The sequence below is a fragment of the Hypanus sabinus genome, unplaced genomic scaffold (genome assembly GCF_030144855.1).
Source record: "Hypanus sabinus isolate sHypSab1 unplaced genomic scaffold, sHypSab1.hap1 scaffold_242, whole genome shotgun sequence".
Lineage (NCBI taxonomy): Eukaryota > Metazoa > Chordata > Chondrichthyes > Myliobatiformes > Dasyatidae > Hypanus > Hypanus sabinus.
This window is the reverse complement of record NW_026780539.1, coordinates 375,210-395,773: the sequence shown is the minus strand read 5'-3', so window position 1 is coordinate 395,773 and position 20,564 is coordinate 375,210. Positions and strand designations below refer to the sequence as shown.

General features: G+C 45.7%; 1 protein-coding gene across 4 annotated transcripts in view; it reads right to left on the bottom strand.

Moving 5' to 3' along the window:
* Window positions 1-19,642, bottom strand: part of LOC132387956 (uncharacterized) — a 68,632-nt gene extending 48,990 nt beyond the window's left edge. For 2 of the 4 annotated variants that reach the window (XR_009510099.1, XM_059960273.1), the window contains exons 1-2: window positions 19,319-19,642; window positions 18,291-18,713 (exon numbers count right to left, since the gene is read on the bottom strand). Coding sequence is in view for 3 of the 4 variants with exons in the window: in XM_059960273.1 (XP_059816256.1) it covers window positions 18,291-18,338 (48 nt within the window). In the remaining variant the exon portion in view is untranslated. The remainder of the gene's footprint in view (window positions 1-18,290; window positions 18,714-19,318) is intronic. The other 2 variants (XM_059960270.1, XM_059960271.1) reach the window with 2 other exon arrangements.
* Between the last annotated feature and the right edge of the window lie 922 nt (window positions 19,643-20,564).

Here is a 20,564-nt window from a genome sequence, read left to right as displayed (position 1 = left end):
TCGAAGGAGGAGGTTTGAGGAAGGGAGAAGGGGACATCAGTGCGTTGAGTGGGAAGGGAAACGCATTGTATATTTTTTTACTGTTACCACTGCTTTAGACAATTTGGAACTTGTGTGATAAAAATGACTCTACCTTCTTTGGCGCAAATTGTACAATCAAATAAATAGATAAAACAAAGTCATTTGCATCATGTTAATAGATGATTTTACATCAGAAATTAGAAATAGTGTGCAGTCGACATTCTGGGCGAGGAACTGCAGTTTGAGAATTTTTTTTAAATCCAACATAGGCAACTAAGAAAGCCGTACAAATCCAAAGGAATAAACATGAGGGCAAACTGGCCAATAATATAAAGTGGAATGCTGAAAGTTTGTTTTACAGTTAAATAAAGAGTAAAAGGGCGGAGAGAGGTGAAACTGGACTACTGGAAATAAAGCTGGTGAAGTAGTGATGGGGGATAAAGAAATGGCCTATGAAGCTCAGGAGTACATTACATCAGTTCTCCCTGTGAAAGACTTTAACAGTGTTCCTGAAGACCGTGAGTGCCAGGGAGCATGAGTGAGTGCCTTTTCTATTACAAAGGAAAAAGCGCCAAAGAAACGCAAAGGTCTTAAAATAGGACAAGTGGACCATATGGCTGACATCCCACAGTTCTGAAAGAGTTTGCCGAAGAGATAGCAGATGCAGTGGATATCATTTTCCAAGAATCACTGGATTCTGTCATGGTTCTGGAGGAATGTCAAATTGCAAATGTCTCTGCACTCTTTAAAAAGGGAGGAAGGCAAATAAGGAAGGAAATGATAGGCCCGTTCGGCTACCCTGCCTGACAAATCTGACAGGGTTCCTCAAGGACGTAACAATTAGCATGGAAAAAATGAAGGGAGGTGGACGACTTTGGCACAAGTGTAACCCTCAGGCTCGCCCAGCTCCTGTTCATCGAGGGGAGTCGGCCTTCTGCCCCGCCAAACTGGGTAATCTCGTTGTGTGGATGTTGTGCAATGTATCCCCAGCTACAAACCCACAACGCAAAATACCAGATAGTACACCATATGCAATTACATGATAGAACATTATGAATCTTAATCTGAATATAGTACTGAAAATTTAAAAAAGTGCCCAGGTTAAGTCAAAGTCACGTTTGAGCTCACTCAGTAGTCATTCTTCCACCATCGGTCTCCTCCGAGCATCGCCGAACTTCAGACTTCCACATCCCAGTCCACTCCGCATGGTGGTCTACCCACTCTCTCCACACGCGTCCTCCCTCTTCATCTCTCCTCCACAAAAAACCGCAAAGACAACGTCCTCCCTGATACACAAGACAAAGCAACAATCTCCAATGGGCTAACAGGCATAACCCAAACATTGCTGCTACAGAAAAACATTTATCACAGCAGGGAACATTACTTAGAAGCCATTACTTTAGCCTTAGCAATGAAACATTTGAAAGAAGCTATTACATAGAAAGATAGAAAGCCTATAGCACAATAGAGGCCCTTCAGCCTACAATGCTGCACCGAACATTTCCTTACCTTAGATCTACCTAGGGTTACCCATATCCCTCTAATTTTCTAAACTCCATATACCTATCCAGAAGTCTCTATCCAGAAGACACTATCGTTTTCGCCTCCGCGACCGTCGTCGACTGCTCATTCCGCGAACTCACCTTCACTGTGTAAATAAACGTACACCTGGCATCTCCTCTGTACCTACCTCCAAACACATTACAACTGTGCCCTGTCGTGTTACCCATTTCAACCCTGGGAAAAAAGCCTTGGCTATTCACACAATAAATGCCCCTCATTATCTTATACACCTCTATCAGATCACCTCTCATCCTCCATCCCTCCAAGGCCAAGTTCACTCAAACAATTCTCATAAGGCATGCTGTCCAATCCAGGTGACATCCTTGTAAAGCTCCTCTGCACCCTTCCTATGGTTTCCACATCCTTCCTGCACTGAGTCTATCAGAACTGAGCACAGTACTCCAAGTGGAGTTTGAAGAGGTTCCTATATAGCTGCAGCATTACCTCTCGGCTCCTAGACTTAATCCCACGATTGATGAAGGCCAATACACAGTCTGCCTTCTTAACCACAGAGTAAACCTGCGCAGCAGCTTTGAGTGCCCTATGGACTCGGACCCCAAGATCTCTCTGATCCTCCACACTGCCAAGAATCTTACGATTAATACTATATACTGCCATCCTATTTGACCTACCAAAATGAACCACCTCACACTTATCTGGGATGAACTCCATCTGTCATTTTGCAGCTCAGTTTTGCATCCTATCAATCTCCCACTGTAATCTTTGATGGCCCTCCAAACTATCCACAACACCACCAAACTTTGTGTTATCAGCAAATTTACTAACCCAACCTTCCACTTCCTCATCCAGATCATCTATAAAGATCACGAAGAGTAGTGGTCCCACAACAGATCACTGAGACACACCACTGGTCACCAGCCTCCTCGTAGAATGTGACCCACCCGCAACCACTCATTGCCTTCTGTGGGCAAGCCAACTCTGGATGCACAACGCAATGTCCCCTTGTATCCCATGCATCCTTATTCTCTCAATAAGCCTTGCATGGGGTATCTTGCTGAAATCCATATACACTACATCTACTGCCTTGCTTTCATCAATGTCACATGGTCAAAAATTTCAATCAGGTTCATAAGGCATGACCTGCCTTTGACAAAGTCATGCTGACTCTTCCCAATCATATTATAGAAAACATCAAGGATGTTTTCTATCAACTTGCCAACCACTGAACGGAGACTCACTGGTCTATAATTTCCTCGTCTATGACTACTCCCTTTCTTTAATAAAGGAACAACATTCACAACCCTCCAATCCTTTACTTGTATTTCCAGAAGGCATTTCACACGGTGCCATGCATGAGGCCGCTTAACGTAATAAAATCACATGGAAATACAGGAAAGATGCTGACATAGTTAGAGGGATGGCTAACAGGCAGGGGCCAGCGACTGGAATAAAGGGGGGCATTTCCTGGTTGTCTGCCAGTGACTAGTAGTGTTCTCCAGAGTCCAGTATTAGAAACCTACTTTTTATACTTTTGTCAATGATTTAGATAAAGAAATTGATGGCTTTGCAGCAATGTTGTCAGAAGTTATGAAGATAATTGGAGGGGTATGTAGCTCTGAAGAAGCTTTGGGATTACCGAAAGAAACTGGGGCATCAAGGGAATTGATGAGAGGGCAGGTGTATGGGGTTGAATCGATCTGGGATCAGCCATTATGAAATTGCAGACGGGCTTACTGATTTGAATGGCTTAATTCTACTCCTTGGTCTAATGGTTTTATGGTCTAAGGATATACAAATTGGAATGAGGAAAAATTGGCAGGTTGAATACAATGTTCAGAAATGAGCTGGTCATAAAGAAGGCAGATGTTGGTATTCATTTCAATGTGGAACATAATATAAAAACAGCGATATTCGCTGAGTAGTTTTAAGCAACAGTCCGCACTTGGCATATTGTCAACTGTTTTATGCCCGGTATCTCAGGAAGCAGGTGCTCACATCGTGGGGGGGGGGGGGGGGGGCTGGGGGTAGTCCAGATTAGGAGGAGGATTCCGGAAAAGAAGGATTAAGATGTAAGAGGGTTGGCCCTGTACGCACTGGAATTTAGAAGAATGCGAGTAGATTGTATTGAAACATACCAAATGTTGAAAAGACTTGTTTAGGTGGATGTGGAGACGATGTTTCATATACAGAGTCTCCAGAAATTGCAGACACAACCTCAGATTTGAGAGGGATCACTTTAGAACAAAGTTAAGTAGGATATTGTTTTTCCAGAGAGCGGTGAATCTGCGGAATGCTCGGCCACGGACAGGTGTGCAAGCCAAGTCTGTGGAAATATTGAAAGCAAAAAAAAAGATAATTTCCTGATTCGCCTGGGCATCAAAGGTGATCCGGGATTAAACATAATTGATTGACAGAGCAGCTCTGTTGGGTTGAATGGACTGTCTTTATGTACCACACAGTGACTGCCATTTCGTTGCCAGCAAGCCAGGTGCAGCTCTCCGTAATCTCATAACTGGGAGGGTGATTGAATCACCGAGTTAGCAGATGCTTTGCCAGCTTTGCCTATGTGACTCATGCTGAGTTGGAAGCTTTGAGCAGAATGGCCAGGTGCTTCAGAAACTGTCTTCCCAATAGGCAAAGTAGGTGGTGGCTTCAGCTGCTCTCTGGATCCACTAGTACAGGTGCTACTGATGCACTGTCTCCCGGTGAATTATTGAGCTTCTGTTTGCACCAGGTAGCTCCATTGGATGATGCAAAACCTGCATCTGGAGACACTAAAATCATGAATTGTTTTTCTGCTCATTTATATCAATATTCCGTGTCATCTCTCGGTATGTACAGGCGCCGGACAAGCACACAACTTGTACAGCAAGGGGACACCGAGGGAATGCGGACCACTCATGGTCTTTGCAGTGAAACTGTGAACTCTGGATATGAGAGCTTAGAGAAATTGTAATCATTAGGTATGAGGGACAAGAAATCATACTACATCTATTGTTCTTTTCCCCTTTCTCTCAGGGTTTCACGCTTCACTGTATCTGTCTAACGCACACTGCAATATCTCGCTCTCAGCTCTTCCTCCCTTCTCTTTCCCACTGTCCCTCCAGCCTCTATTTCATCAATGCTCCCTCACTTTTCCCTATTCTCTCTCTCTTCCCCTCCCTCCCCCTCCGTCTCTCTCACACATATCCCTCGGCATTAGTCTGTTAATATGGATATCTGTCGCGCTCTTTGCCCTCCCACATCGCCTTCATGTCACCCACAGGGATGCAATATTTGACAAAACACTGTGCTGGAGATGTTGGTGAGGTTAAAAGCGGACACTCGGTTAATGATTACACAACAGACAGCGGGATTAATTTAATATCTGGAAAGGTGACAGGCTGAGAGTCGTGGGAAATCAAGGCGGTTGTGATTAGTTTCCAGCGAAGACAGCCATTGAACTGTGGAGGGCATATGTCCAGTTCCCGTGGTATGGAGGGTGAGTGAAAAGTTTGATTTGATCATGGCCCCCTTCCTGCACAGTCTCTCCCACCAGCTCTTTCCCCTCCACCTCCTTTACTCCCGATCAGCTTCTCCCCATTCCACACGCTTCCTTTTCCTCTCCAGAACCTCTTTTGAGATTGTTCATTTCCCTTCTCTTTAAGACAGACTGCGCAGGCTGGATTGATCCTCGTAGACTAACTGGGGTGTTCTGACCGATAGGTGTGGAGGAGTATGGATGGGTTACACAGTGTGACACAGGTAGCACAGTTCTCAATAGACCACAGGACAGATTGACGTGGCCCTGCAAGAGGTTCAGAGGGACTGTGAGCAATGTCACGCAGAGGTGGTGGTATGGTGGTGAGGGCTGCTGGAACCAGGAATACGCTGCCGTGGGGCGTAGATAGTGGTTGTATGCAGTGATTCTGACTGTCCATCCCCATTATCCAGGTGAACATACAGAAACATAGGCACTGCCGCCTGCGGACGAAGTATTTGTAAGTAGAATGGTGTTGGGTACTAGAATGGGCATGGTGGCCCGAAGGGGAGCTTGATCAACAAACTGTGAATCATCCTATGCCTATGGAAAATATAGGGTAATGGCCGGCACAGCACAATTTTGTGTGCTTAACACTGCTCTACCTTCTCATGACTATGTGGCTCAGGACATCTCAAATATCAACTATAAACTGCTGTGAATGTAATTATTGTTGGCAGAATTTAGGTCTGTGAGGAAAGGGCGTACAGGAGCAAGATATAGCAGTTAGGTGAGTGGTCCCGCAACAACAACCTTGCATGCAACTTCAGCAAGAACAAAGAGCTAATTGTGAAGTTCAGGAAGGACTGAAAAGAGGGAGCAAAGTCAAACGGCATCGAGAGCTCAGGAGTGGAAATAGTGAGCAATTTAAAGTTCCTGGTTGTCAATATCTCTGACGCCCTAACATGGACACAAAATATTGTACAGGTATAAAGAATGCAATTCAGGGACTTTATTACATTCCGGGTTTGAGGAGATTTGGGTTGTTAACTAAAATACTCGAAAATTTCTAAAAATGCATCGTGGAGAGAATTGTCACTGGCTGCATCACTATCTGGTATTGGGGCGGGGCAAGGTACAAGATAGAAGTAAGTTGCAGGATCTTGTACCATTCGTCGATTCTATCATTGGTACCAGCCTCCATAGTATGCAAGACATCTTCTCAAGGAGTGATGCCTTAGGAAGTTTCTGTCCGTCATTAAGAATCTCCGATCTCTAATAATGGATTGGTCATTATAGTTTTTAGGACTCGCACTGTAAAGTGGATCAGGTGTGTATTTCGGCAAGGTATGGTGGATTATGAAACAACTTTGCACTGGAAGCTTCTGGAAATGCGGCTCGTTAGTCCCTTGCTAACAACCACTGGACACTGTGAGGAGAAACCCACCAGTCAGGCTTTGTACGTCTAGCGTGATACAACTGTGGTACTGCGAAGTCCATGAGTTTGGGATGGCTCGCTCGCCCACCCACACCCCGGTTTGTGTGAATGCTGTGTGATTTTCTACCCCCGGCAATAGTCCTTTGGAAAGACATAACATTTCTTACACCAAATACAAATTATAAAGAAGTATATATATGAATGTTAACTTAAGCACCTTGGTACCAAAGGAAGGAAGGGAAAATATGACCTATTATACTTAAGCAGTCACCTGTGCACAGTGGAGATCAAATCATCCAGAAACATTTGTCTCTGCTTGAAATCCACGACGAACAAAAGGGCTCTACTTCCAGAGTATTGGCCCCTCCTCCTGAAGAGATTCATTTGCATAAAGCACCTTGTGCAAGAGGGACGGCATCTTCATCCGTCTTCCCTGCTGCATTCTCCCAGCTCCCACCATCAAAGAGCTGCCCTCACAGCATTCTGTAGAAGCCTTTGTCAATTCCACTATCCTGATTGGCTGACACCGCATTCCGAAGTTGTATATTAAGTCCCCTTATCTCAGATCAAACCCTACAAGCTTATAATAAAATCGACTTCTCTCACAAAATTGATAAACTGAGATGCCTACAGCACAGCAGACAGAATGTTAATCAGGGTGTTACACTTACATGACTTTATTTCTTAGAACAAGATTTTGATTAATAATTGCCACTTAATTTTACCAATGTAAATTGTCATATTGAGTTAACCTACAGCAGTATCTGGCGATGTGCTGTATGGTCGGGGCGGCGGTGGGGGGCGGGGGTTGATTGATAAATTCCTGGCCTGAGGTAGAAAAAGTCAATTTTAGAAAACCTAACACATTTAATTTTCAACATAGTCCCGTTCTACATTTACACTCTTTGCCCAATGGCCGTTGTGCATACAGACCTGGGGCATCTGCAGGAGTGATTGATAGGTTTGTCGCCTAAGAAACGTAGAAACATAGAACAATACAGCAGAATACAGGCCATTCGGCCCACAATGCTGTGACGACCCATAAACCCTGCCTCCCATATAAACTACCCCACACACACTCACATTAAATTCCTCCATGTACCTGCCTTTTAAGTTTCACCAGGGTATCTGCCTCCACCACTGACTCAGGCAGTGCATTCCACACACCAACCACGCTCTGTGTAAAAAACCTTAATTTAATATCCCCCTTGAACTTTAGACCCCTTACCTTATTGCCATGTCCTCTTGAATTGAGTGGTGCCCTGGGGAAGTGGTGCTGGCTGTCCACTCTCTATTCCTCTTCATATCTTGTATCCCCCTATCATGTCTCCTCTCATCCTGCATCTCTCCAGAGAGTAAAGCCCTGGCCCTCTTAATCTCTGATCATAATGCATTCTCTCGAAACCAGGCAGCATCCGGGTAAATCTCGTCTGTACCCTTTTCCAATGCTTCCACATCCTTCCTGTACTGAGGCGACCAAAAGTGGACACAGTACTCCAAGTGTGGCCTAACCAGAGTTTTATAGAGTTGCATCATTACCCCGCGACTCTTAAACTCTCTACCTTGACTTATGAAAGCTAACACTGCATAATCTTTCTTAACTACCCTATCTACCTGCGAGACAGCTTTCAGGGATCTCTGGACATGTACCCCAGATCCCTGTGCTCCTCTACACTCCCAAGTATCCTGCCATTTACTTTGTACTCTGCCTTGGAGTTTGGCTTTGCGAAGTGAACCACCTCCACTTCTCTGGTTTGAAATCCATCTGCCACTGCTCAGCTCACTTCTTCATCCTCTCAATGTCTCTCTGCAATATTCGACAATCCTCAGCACTATACACAGCACCACCAACCTTTGTGTATCTGCATACTTGTCAACCCACCTTTCCACCCCAACATCCAGGTCTTTAATAAAAATCATTGTGGGACAACACTAGTCACAATCCTCCAATCCGAATATACTCTCTCCACCACGAACCTCTGCTTTCTGTAGGCAAGCCAATTCTGAATCCACCTGGTCAAACTTCACTGGATCCCATACCTTCTGACTTTCTGAATAAGCCTACCGTGTGGTACCTTGTCAAATGCCTTACTAAAATCCATGTAGATAATATCTACTGCACTACCGTCATCTATATGCCTGGTCACCTACTCAAAGAACTCTATCAGACTTGTTAGACTCGATCTCCCCTGCACAAAGCCATGCTGACAGTCCCTGATCAGACCATGAATCTCTAAATGCCCATAGACTCTATCTCTAAGAAGCTTTACCAAGAGCTTTCCCACCACAGGCGTAAGGCTCACTGGTCGATAATTACCTGGACTAATTCTACTAACTTTTTTGAACATGGGGACAACTTCCCCCCCACCCCCCAATCTTCGAGTACCATTCCTCAGCCTCCAGGAACATCCTCAACTTTATCTCTAATTGGTCCTGTCTTCACTCCTGTAAACTTTTTCTTCTTCGGATAATTGGAGAATGCCTTGGGGTTTTCCTTTGGCCTACTCGCCAAGGTCTTTTCATACACCATTCTTGATCTTCTCAGCCCCTTCGTAAACTCCTTTCTTACTACCCTATATTCTTGAATAGACTCATCTTATCCTTGCTTCCTAAATCTCACGTATGCTTCCTTCCATCTGACTAGATTTTCCATCTCACTTGTCAACCATGGTTCCTTTTCTCTACAATTCTTTATCTTCCTCACTGGGACAAATTTATCACTAACATCCTGCAAGAGCTCCCTAAACATCGACCACATGTCTATAGTACATTTCCCTGCAAAAACATCATCCCAATTCACACCTGCAAGTTCTAGCCTTAAAGGCATAATTTGCCCTTCCCCAATAAAAAAAATTCCTGTCTTGTCTGATTCTACCCTTTTCCATGATAATGGTAAAGGCCAGGGTGTGGTGGTCAATGTCCCGCAGATGCTCATCCACTGAGAGATCTGTGACCTGACCTGGTTTGTTTCCTAATACTAGATCCAGTATGGTATTACCCCTAGTCAGCCTGTCAACATATAACGACAAGAACCCGTTCTGGACACACTCAATAAAATCTGCCCCTTCTAAACCCTAATGCATTCTTCAATTACGTGATGACAGGGCCGACTAGAGATAAAGGAGGGAAGATGTGCCTGGAGTCTGTGGAAGTGAACAAGGTCCTCAATGAATACTTCTCTTCGGTATTCACCAATGAGAGGGAATTTGATGACGGTGAGGACAATATGAGTGAGGTTGATGTTCTGGAGCATGTAGATATCAAAGGAGAAGAGGTGTTGGAGTTGTTAAAATACCTTAGGACGTATAAGTCCCCGGGGCCTGACGGAATATTCCCCAGGCTGCTCCACGAGGCGAGAGAAGAGATTGCTGAGCCTCTAGCTGGGATTTTTATGTCCTCGTTGTACACGGGAATGGTACCGGAGGATTGGAGGAAGGCAAATGTTGCCCCCATGTTCAAAAAAGTTAGTAGAGATAGTCTGGGCAATTATAGACCAATGAGTCTTACATCTGTAAAAGGTTCTTAGAGATAGAATCTAAGGGCATTTAGAGAATCATGTTCTGCTCAGAGACAGTCAGCATGGCTTTGTGAAGGGCAGATTGTGTCTAACAAGCCTGATAGAGTTCTTTGAGGAGGTGACCAGCACTTAGATGAGGATAGTGCAGTGGATGTGATTTACATTGTTTTAATAAGGCATTTGACAAGATACCACATGGTAGCTTATTCCAAAAGTTAGTCGGCATGGGATCCAGGGTATGTGGCCAGGTGGATTCAGAATTGGCTTGCCTGCAGAAAGCAGAGTGTCGTGGTGGATGAAGTACATTCAGATTGGTGGGTTGTGAATAGTTGTGTCCCACAGGATCGATTCTGGGATCTCTACCATCGCGATTTTTCTTACCGACCTGGATATGTGGGGAGAGGTTGGGTTGGCAAGTTTGCAGACGAAACAAAGGTTGGTAGTCGTGGATAGTATTTAGGATTGTCGATGATTGCAGAGGCGCTTTAATAGGATGCAGAAGTAGGCTGAGAAGTGGCAGATGGAGTTCAACCCGGAGAAGTTTGAGGTGGTACACTTTGGAAAGCCAAACTCCAGGGCAGAATACAAAGTAAATGGTAGGATACAGGGGAGTGTGGAGGAGCAGATGGATCTGGGGGTACATATCCACTGAACACTGAAAGTTGACTCAAGGTAGATCGGGTAGTTAAGAAAGCTTATGGAGTGTTAGCCTTCGTACGTCGAGGGATAGAGCTTATGAGTCGCGGGATAATGATGCAGCTCTATAAAACTCTAGTTAGACCACAGTTGGAGTACTGTGTCCAGTTCTGGTCTCCGCACGATAGGAAGGATGTGGAAGCAGTGGAAAGGGTACAGATGTGATTTACCAGAATGCTGCCTGTTTTACAGTGTATGCATTATGATCACAGATTAAGGGAGCTAGGGCTTTACTCTTTGGAGAGAAGGAGGATGAGAGGAGACATGATGAAGGTATACAAGATATTAAGAGTAATAGATACAGTGGCTAGCTAGCGCCTCTTCCCCAGGGCACCACTGCACAATACAAGAGGACATTACTCGAAGGTAAGGGGACAAAAGTTCAAGGGAGATATTAGATGAAGGGTTTTTTACACAGAGTGTGGTTGGTGCGTGGAATGGACTGCCTGAGTCAGTGGCGGAGGCAGATACACTAGTGAAATTTAAGAGACTACTGGACAGGTATATAGAGGAATTTAAGGTGGTGGGTTATATGGAGGTATGGTTTAAGGGTCGGCACAGCATTATGGGCCGATTGTCCTGTACTGTGCTGTATTGTTCCATGTTCTATGTACTATGTCCTTTCCCAGCTTCCCAGCTTGTACGGTTTCAGCAGGAAGTGATGGGAGGAGCAGTTTGAAGGACAGCTGATGTCCAGCATGCGGAGATAAGAAGCAGATCCGCTGGGCCACAGACAGACACACCACGAGACACACACAGTGGCGGACACTGAACGAGCTTTGTGCACCCACGGGAAGGTGGGGTTTTGGAGGGTCATCTCGGGAAATATCGATCAGTGGCTCACAGTGTGAAACGGTGCGACCGGTGGGGAAGAAATTTTGTGATAATTTCACCACTGAAGAAAGGCCGAACGTATGGTGGTGATCTTCGGGGACCATGCCAAGGACTGTTGTGAGTTGTGAGTGTGTGTCTCTCTCTCTGTCCCCCCTCTCTCTCTCCCCCTCTCTCTCTCTCTCTCCACTCTCTCCCCCTCCCCCTCTCCCTCCCTCCCTCCCTCCCTCCAACATTACTCAACTAAATACGACAAACTGAACTGAACTCTCTTCATCATAGTAAGATTGTATCCAATTGTATCCAATTACCCCTGGGTTTGAAAGAGCCTAGTTTTGTTCCTATTTCCATGCATCAATATATATTTATATCTATATCATTGCTAACCTGATTGATATATTTGCATTTATATTACTGTATTGCATAGTTTACTAATAAACATTATTAGTTTATAGCAATACCAGACTCCAGAGTGTTTTCCATTTCTGCTGGTTCTTTAACCCCGACCCGCTGGACGTGTCCAAAACTGGGGGCTACGTCCGGATTTTTGAACAAAATTGTGTGGGGGCTTATTTGAATTAATTGGGGTGCATTCCCTTATTTTGATTTGATTACGTGGTAAAATAGCAGAAATGGAGATTGAGGTTACCAGGTGTATGGCGGAGACAATCCCTGATGGGTTGGATGAGGTTAAGAGGGATGTACTGATGGTAATTGCTTATAAGCTAAAGATTAAATTGACCACTCGCACGTGGAGTGCTCAGGTACGGCTGCTAATAACACAGCATTATGCAGCCGAGGGGAAATACAATGAGGAGGCGTGGAGATGCTTGTTGATGGTAAAGCACTTACTGAGGCTGAGGTTCAACTTCAGGCAGATAAAATGAAGTTTCAGCATGAGTTCCGAGTTAAAAAAAAAAGAAACTGGTGGCTGAGGAAGCAGAAAGGCAGAGAGAGGAGCAAAATAAAAATCCGGAAATTGTGACTTTAAAAGAGACAGCTCTGACAGAAGAGGAGGTTCAGAGAGAGTCAATAGGATATTATCTTAGAGGTGGGATGTTGATGAGGAATGGAGACCACCTACTGTGCTTGCAGATGAGAATCGGGCTATTGAACATCAAGTGGTGCTCCCGGAAGTTTACAGGGCTGAAATTTTAAACATGGTTCATTGTATGTCTTTAGCTGGACAGTTTGAAGTGGAAAAGCCAGAAAACGGAATTGTTGAAGGAATTCTTCTGGCCTAATTTAAGGAAGGATGTTGTGAACTTGTCCAGGACTTGCCATGCCTTTCAGGGTGCAGGAAAACCTAATCAGGTGATCCCAAAAGTACCATTTAGGCTGATACCCATTTTGGGTGAACCATTTTCCAGGGTCACAGTGGATTGTGTGGGCTCATTGCCAAAGACTGCTGCTGGCTATGAGTATCTGTTAACCATCATGTGTGCTGTGTCTCGGTTCCATGGAATGGTTCCCCTCTGGAACATCAAGGTAAAAGCACTTATCAAATTCTTCACACAGTTAGGTCTACCGAAAGAAATCCAATCTGACCAGGGTAGTAACTTTACATCGAGAACATTCTGGGGGAAAGTTAAGGAGTTGAGAGTTAAGTGTATTATGTCACCTTTGACCTTTCTCAGAGAGCAATGGTCAGGTCAGAATGTAAATGTGATCAAGTGTTATCATGACTCCGACCCTGCACCAGTGAGCACCGCCTTGACAACGGAGGAGTTTGTCGTGTCTTGTACAGGAACACAAAATCATTTTACTGAACTCCCTGTAGTTTTCACACGACTCAGAAAGTCTGATGTTTTGAAAAATATTGATAGGAAAATGCAACATTTGCAGTCAAAGCGGCAAAAACAACTGATTTTAATTATCCGGCAAAAAATTTTATTCCCTGATATTCTAAGACCGTGCACGACGGTGGTGCATGACATCACTGTAAAGTCAGCCCAGCCCATTAAAAAGCATCTCTACAGAATAAACATTTAGAACAGCAAGCTGGTGGAAAAAGAAATTGAGTACATGCTAGCAGCCGGTATCATTAGGCGATCTACCTCGGGCTAGGCAGCGCCTTGTGTTCTTGTACCGAAATCGGACGGTAGCATGAGATTCTGTACTGACTACAGGAAAGTCAAAGCCATCACAAAGACAGATGCTGAAACTATCCCAAGAGTAGATGACTGCATTGATAAAAGTCGGGACAGCTACGTACCTTACAAAAATTGACTTGCTGAAAGGTTATTGGTGTTTTCATTTGACTGAAATGGCTAGAAAAATTTCAGCATTTGTTTCACATTCAGGGCTTAATGAATATAATGTTTTACCTTTCGGAATGAAAGATGCTCCAGGAACATCTCGAAGAATGATTGACTCGGTAAATAGAGGTTTAGAAAACACAGGGGCTTATATCGATGGTTTAGTGATCTGGAGTGACACATGGGAAGAGCACACTGTGGCTGTGGGAAAATTGTTTCAGCTTCTGTATTGTGCTATAATCCCATAGTCAGAGCACCTGACTTTTCAGAACCATTCTCCGTAGCAACAGATGCTAGTGACGAGGGTGCTGGAGCAGTATTATTGCAAAAAATTGCGGATGACATTGAATACCCAGTGGCTTACTTCTCTAAGAAATTTAATGTATACCAGAAAAATTATTCCACTGTGGAAGAAGAGTCACTGTCACTTACTCTGTCTTTGCAACATTTCAACGTTTATAGTTGTCCTTCCCAGAAGCCACTGATAGTTTACAGAGATCATAATCCGTAAGTATCTCTGACTAATATGAAAAATAAGAACAGAAGGTTGTTGAATTGGAGTCTGATATTGCAAGAATATGACCTCGAAATTAGGCATGTCAAAGGTATGGACAACATTATAGCCGATTGTTTATCTAGATGTTAAGTTTGAAACTCTACCCGTTTTACTCTATTATCTGATGATTACTCATGCATTGTTTTAAACTCTGTAATGCACATTTAATCTGATTTTTTTCCCTCCGTAAAAAATTCTTAAAAGGAGGGGGAGTTAGGGGACACCCTGGTTTGGAAAGGGGTCCAGAAGAGATCATATGAACTGTGCTGCTTTTAAGAGAGAAGGGGGAGGTGTCCAGAGGGGAGGGGGAGAGGGAGAGGGAGAGGGGGAGGGGGAGAGAGAGAGGGGGAGGGGGAGAGAGAGAGGGAGAGGGGGAGAGGGAGAGGGAGAGGGGGAGAGAGAGAGAGGGGGGAGAGAGAGAGAGAGAGAGGGGGGAGAGGGGGAGGGGAGGGAGAGGGGGAGAGAGAGGGGAGAGGGAGAGGGAGAGGGGGAGAGAGAGAGGGAGAGGGGGAGAGGGAGAGGGGGAGAGAGAGAGGGGGAGAGAGGGAGAGGGGGAGAGAGAGAGGGAGAGGGAGAGGGAGGGAGAGAGAGAGAGATGTTATGGTTCCCCTGCTGATTGTTCACCTTTCACAAGTTTACTGGTTATTTGCCTGCTTGTACGTTTTCTGCAGAAAGTGATGGGAGCAGCAGGTTGATGGATAGTTGCTGTCCAGCATGTGGAGATAAGGAGCAGATCCACTGTTACACAGACAGACACAGCAGGAGACACCCACTGTGTCAGACACTGGATGAGCTTTGTGCACCCACGTGCAGGTTTTGGAGAATCGATTCTGGGAAATCGATCAGTAGCTCACAGTGTGAAAAGGAGCACCCGGTGGGGAATTATTTGTGCATCCACCCTTGCCTGTCGTTCGTATCATGGTCATAGTCGGTGACCACAACAGGACTTCAGAAGACAACGGGAAGATCGACGGCATCACCTCTCACCTCTCTCTTCCAACGTTATTCAACTAAATACCACAAACTGAACTGAACTCTCTTCATCACCGTAAGAATGTATCCAGTTACCCCTGTGTTTGAAAGAGCCTAGTTTTAGTTTATAGCAATACCAGACTCCAGTGTTTTCCATTTCTGCTGGTTCTTTAACAGTGTCATGGGGTACGTGACAGTAGAAAGAGATGAGTTATTAACTTCAAACTTTCTGCATAACTACTCAAAGAGATGAACTGCACGTATATGTAACGAGGGCCATATAACTGATCTCTTTCCACCTCAGGCCACGAACTTATCTCCTTCTCCTTGTTGACAGGTTACAGGGGGGAAGTCTGTGGAGTCGGGGCTGAGGCAGAGGGGGGAAAGATCAACCAGGATTGAATTCCGGAGCAGAGTTGATGGGGCCAGATGGTCAAATTCTGCGGCACTGTTTTATGCGCTTATAGATAGGTGTGTGGATCTGAGACGATGAAGGGCTATGGTCCAGATTCTGTCCACACAGAGTAACTTCCCTGGAAATGTTTCACTGCTAACGTAATGTTCTCTCTGTGGAAGCAGTGTTTGTGTTATGGGGAAAAATAACAGATGCTTTGGAATGAGAGCTGGCTCCTTTGCTTGGAGGGAGGTGAAGAGGGAAGACGCTGGAGAGAAGCCGTGGTAGGACTGGACGCATTGGGGAAATTGTAATTAGATGGAGACAGGCGCCGAGATCGATGGAGGATCAATGAACTGAGCTCCAACTTGTGCACATTGACTGTATAATTATAAGCGGCCCTTTTTTTTATCTTTGTTATCTTTACCAATCTTTCAGTTAAGATTCACAAATATAATTTCTTTAATCTCAGTGTGCTGTCTGTTATTTCTGGGCATTGAGCTGTAACAGGGTAGCAAATTACACAGCATTCACACAAACCAGGTCCGGGGTGGGTGCGCCGCATCAGTCTCGTGGGTTTGGAGGGACCAGAGTGTGTCTTCCCTGGACTTACGCAGCCCAGGAAAGCAGCCGGGGCCTAGGCACGTGGTCGAGTGAGTTTTCAAATAAAAGACATTTCCACGACATTTCGGTGGACTGATGACCATTAGGTCTCTGGGGTTTATCAGCTCTCAGGAGTCCAGTTCTGTAGTTTTGATCTTACAGTTGTAAAATTTATCATCTCTTTCTCGCTTATTTAGTTTTCTAATGTTTTTGGAATCTATTTCCTTATGACACCTGTTGTGTTATTCATGGTTATGGAGTATCAATGGGCTAACATCTATCCTCCTGTTTTCCAAAGGAATGCATGTTTTAAATTTGAGCAAGAAGTTTTGAAAGCAAACAGAGATAAGAAACTGAGTCTGATGAACGTTTTCGGGCCGAATCGCTAACTGTTTACGAATTTCCAAAGGTGCTGCCTGGCTTCCTGAGTTCCTACTGCAATTTGGGCGTGCTGCATGCGGATTTCCAGCATCTGCAGGTTTTCTCTCGTTTCTGATAAGAAATGAATCTTTCCTTTAGTGGATGCGACCAAAGGGGTTCACCAAAGCACTGAACTGACGGGTATATTGTTTCACACACAAAATGCTGGAGGAACTCAGCAGGCCAGCCAGCAACTGTGGGAAAAAAAATATAGTCGACAGATCGGGCGAGACCCTTCGGAGAAAAAAAAACTGAGGAGTAGATTTATAAATTGGAGGATGAGTGAGGAAGGAGAGAAAATCCAGATGATAGGTGAATCCTGAAGTGGGAGGGATGAAGTACAGATGCCGGGAGGTTGATTGATGAAAGAGACAGAAGGCCAAGGGAAAAAGGGGGAGGGGCAGATTTTCTCTTGTTTGTAAATTTAATTGTTTCTAAAGCTTTTCGTGGTTCGCACGCGGTCCTTCAAAGACAACAAACAACTTGTGTTCCTACTCTCTCCCCGGGATGATATTAACACCTCCCTGACACACCACAATGCATCTTTGATCTTGAATAAACCAATGGGAAATCCTAACCGTGCCAATGATTTCAAACAAAAAAAACAGCAGCCGAACACATCATATCGTCGGCAGAAGAGAGCCGGTGACTCCTGGATCCCTGACTCCAAAACAAAGACACCTTAACACAAATGCTGCTTGAATGAATACCGTGAAACAAACATCAGAAGCGGCAGTATTCTCGCCGAGATCCCACTTAAAATTTCTACCACTTGTTCGATGTATTTTCCGAATCGATTCATGCAGCCAACCAGCCGAGGGGCCTTTGGCTGACCTGAGCGGTGCCGGCTGTTATCCTGCGGGACTCAGAATCTCTGAGCGAGCAGCTGCCTGCCCGCAGGGCGAATTCCAACACATACATTCCTCAGGAGAGGGAGAGGGAGAGGGAGAGGGAGAGAGAGAGAGAGACCGGACCTGAGCGGTGCCGGCTGTTATCCTGCGGGACTCAGAATCTCTGAGCGAGCAGCTGCCTGCCCGCAGGGCGAATTCCAACACACACATTCCTCAGGAGAGGGAGCGGGAGAGGGAGAGGGAGAGAGAGAGAGAGACCGGACCTGAGCGGTGCCGGCTGTTATCCTGCGGGACTCAGAATCTCTGAGCGACCAGCTGCCTGCCCGCAGGGCGAATTCCAACACACACATTCCTCAGGAGAGGGAGCGGCCTCTCTGCTGAAATCGGAGCAGCCGGCTCGGTAGCTTGCTGTCAATCAATACTGAAGGACGTGGTTTAATATATTGTTTAACAATTCCTTCTCCACGGAATGGAAACAAAATAGATACAGAGATAACATTTATGTGATATCAAATCCCAGAGTGAATTAGTACCGTTAGAGTTGCTGCCCAACATGCTGAGCGTTTATATTGTTTTTCTTTTTTTTTCGTGGTCGGTGCACAGCCCTGATTCCTTCAGGTTGTTACATCCAAGGGTAGTAATTGGAACAAGGTCCCTCTGCCTATTAAATGCTCCCAATTGTGTTCACCTAAATAGCCTTTGACAACAAAGTCCGGCTCCTGGCCTGCACGTGTGGCTTAGCTACTCACCCCGACGGAACAGTTTCTACTGACAGGAGACGGGGCAAGAGTCTTCATAATTGCCGTTTCGGGCAGATGTGGCTCGTCAGCCGCGGTTGACAGCTCGACTGGAAGGAATACTCTGATCTCAAACCTCCGCTACCTTATGGCTGGAACAACTGATGAGAAAGGATTCGATAGTAAACTCAGAGGGAAAACTCCGGAGCTGCAGTTCCTAAGTTGACTTCAACGCTGACTGGCAACTCCTGCGACGCTGCCGGTAGGGATCTCTGCCGCTCCTCGCTGTTCATTGTGCGCTGGAGCGGGGCAGCCCGCTACTGACATCCTCGGCCTGGGGAAGAGGTGGACACCGCAGCCATGGTTCCACCCACCGGACACAGCTGTCGGGTCTGGCTTTGGTGGCGCTGCAGAGGAGGTTCACCGGGTTGATTCCTGAGATTGGGGGGGGGGGGGGAAGGGGTTAAACTACGGGGTACTATTGATTCACCTGGGACTGTACTCGCTGGAATTCAGAAGATTGAGAAGAGATCTGATAGGTACATATAAAAATATGAAAGGAGTGGAAAAATAGAGGCAGGAGAGTTTTTTTTTCCCCCAGTGGTAGGAAAGACTAGAACGAGGGTGCCTAGTCTCAAGACTCGGGGAGTGGATTTCGGATGGAGTTCTTCTTTCCAAGAGAGGGGAGAGTCTGTGCAATTCTCCGCCCGATAAAACAGTTGAGCATACCTCAGTAAATATATTTAAGAGAAAGTTTTGATAGAATTTTGCATACTGGGGGAATTCAGGGTGATGGGGAAAAGGCAGGCAGGTGGAGATGAGTTCATGGTCAGGTCAGCCATGACCTTACTGAATGGCAGAACCGGCACGACGGGGCAGATGGCCGACTTCTGCTCCTATTACCTGTGTTCTTACTTCTTATCGTCGACCGGAGCGGGTCGGACCGTGGGCTGAGGAGGAGGAGTACAGCGAACAGGGGAACCCCTGAGGGGAACAAGGAGACACACATGCAGAAATATAAAAAGCTGCGTTAACCTTACCTCACGTCCGCATTTATCTTCTCAGTTGATTCCTGGGCCGATTTCACAGGTTCTCTCCTTATTATTCAATCCCAGCTGTCCCCAGCCTGGCGCCCACGGATAATGGTAAGGGTCCATCGCATCTAATCGGTCCGGAAAGCTTGCTCGACCCCAAACGTGGGACGGACGTCCTCTCGTTAAAGTCTGCAGATCCCAGGCTGTGAATTCGAGCCGCCCACGCACAGCGGGATTCGAAGCTCCGCCCAGCAGGTACCGGCCTGCCCGGGGCAAGTGTTTCACCTTAAACGTCCCAGCACAGAGTCACCTGCTCCTTCGGAATGAAATCAAAGCCCTTCCCCAGCTCCCTCCCACTTCAACTGTCAACAAGGTATGTCAAGCCCTTTGCTAAACAATTCCATTTGCAGGGAATTAGGCACAAACTAATCTGGAAATCAATTTCCCTGTTTCTTTTTGTGTTTAATTTCAGAAGTTTGGCTATAAAATTCATGTTATTTTGCATGCTTTTTTTTTGCTGTAAAAGTGGTCGCGGAACCCCCGCCCCTTAAGTCACCCCCGTGTAAGATAAGTCATACGAAAGAGGAACTGTCCAATACAACGAATCGGGAAGGTTGCATTTGTGGCTCGCTGGGTATTTGCTCCTCTCGCCGGATCACTTCCAGTCGGGTGTCGGGAGCCTGATGTTGCCTCTCTAACTGCTCAGCGGCATGAGTCTCTCAAATATTCGCCGGCCTCCATGGGTATTCAATATTGGGTTTCTCCTGCAGCTAATAAAGTGGTCACTGAGTGTATGCGCTCGTGGTCTTCTGCTGCTGTAGCCCATTCACTGCCAGGCCCCTCAAGGCTTATTCTAAATGCTTTCACGTTAGGATTTTTTTTTTGAATAACGCTCGCTTTCCAGAGATCCCGCTTGCAGAATCGTCCCCGGCGGGAAACGTCCTGCAAGATCGGGGATGCTGACTGATGTAGCTCAGGTAAATTTCCGTTCGAATTCCCAGCGGATAGACAAGGCCCCATTTCACTTGTATTTAAATCCAGCGGTCATTAGCGGGGCAATTGAACTCTTTGCCTCAGGCAGCTGTGCTGAATGGAGATGAGAAGGAATTCATTTCGCCAGAGTGTGGTGAATCTGTGGAATTCATTGCCACTGGTGGCTGTGGAGACCAAGGCAAAGTTTATTTAAGGCAGAGTTTCATAGATTCTTGATGGGCTAGGATACGAAGTGATACTGGAGAACAGCGAACATAGA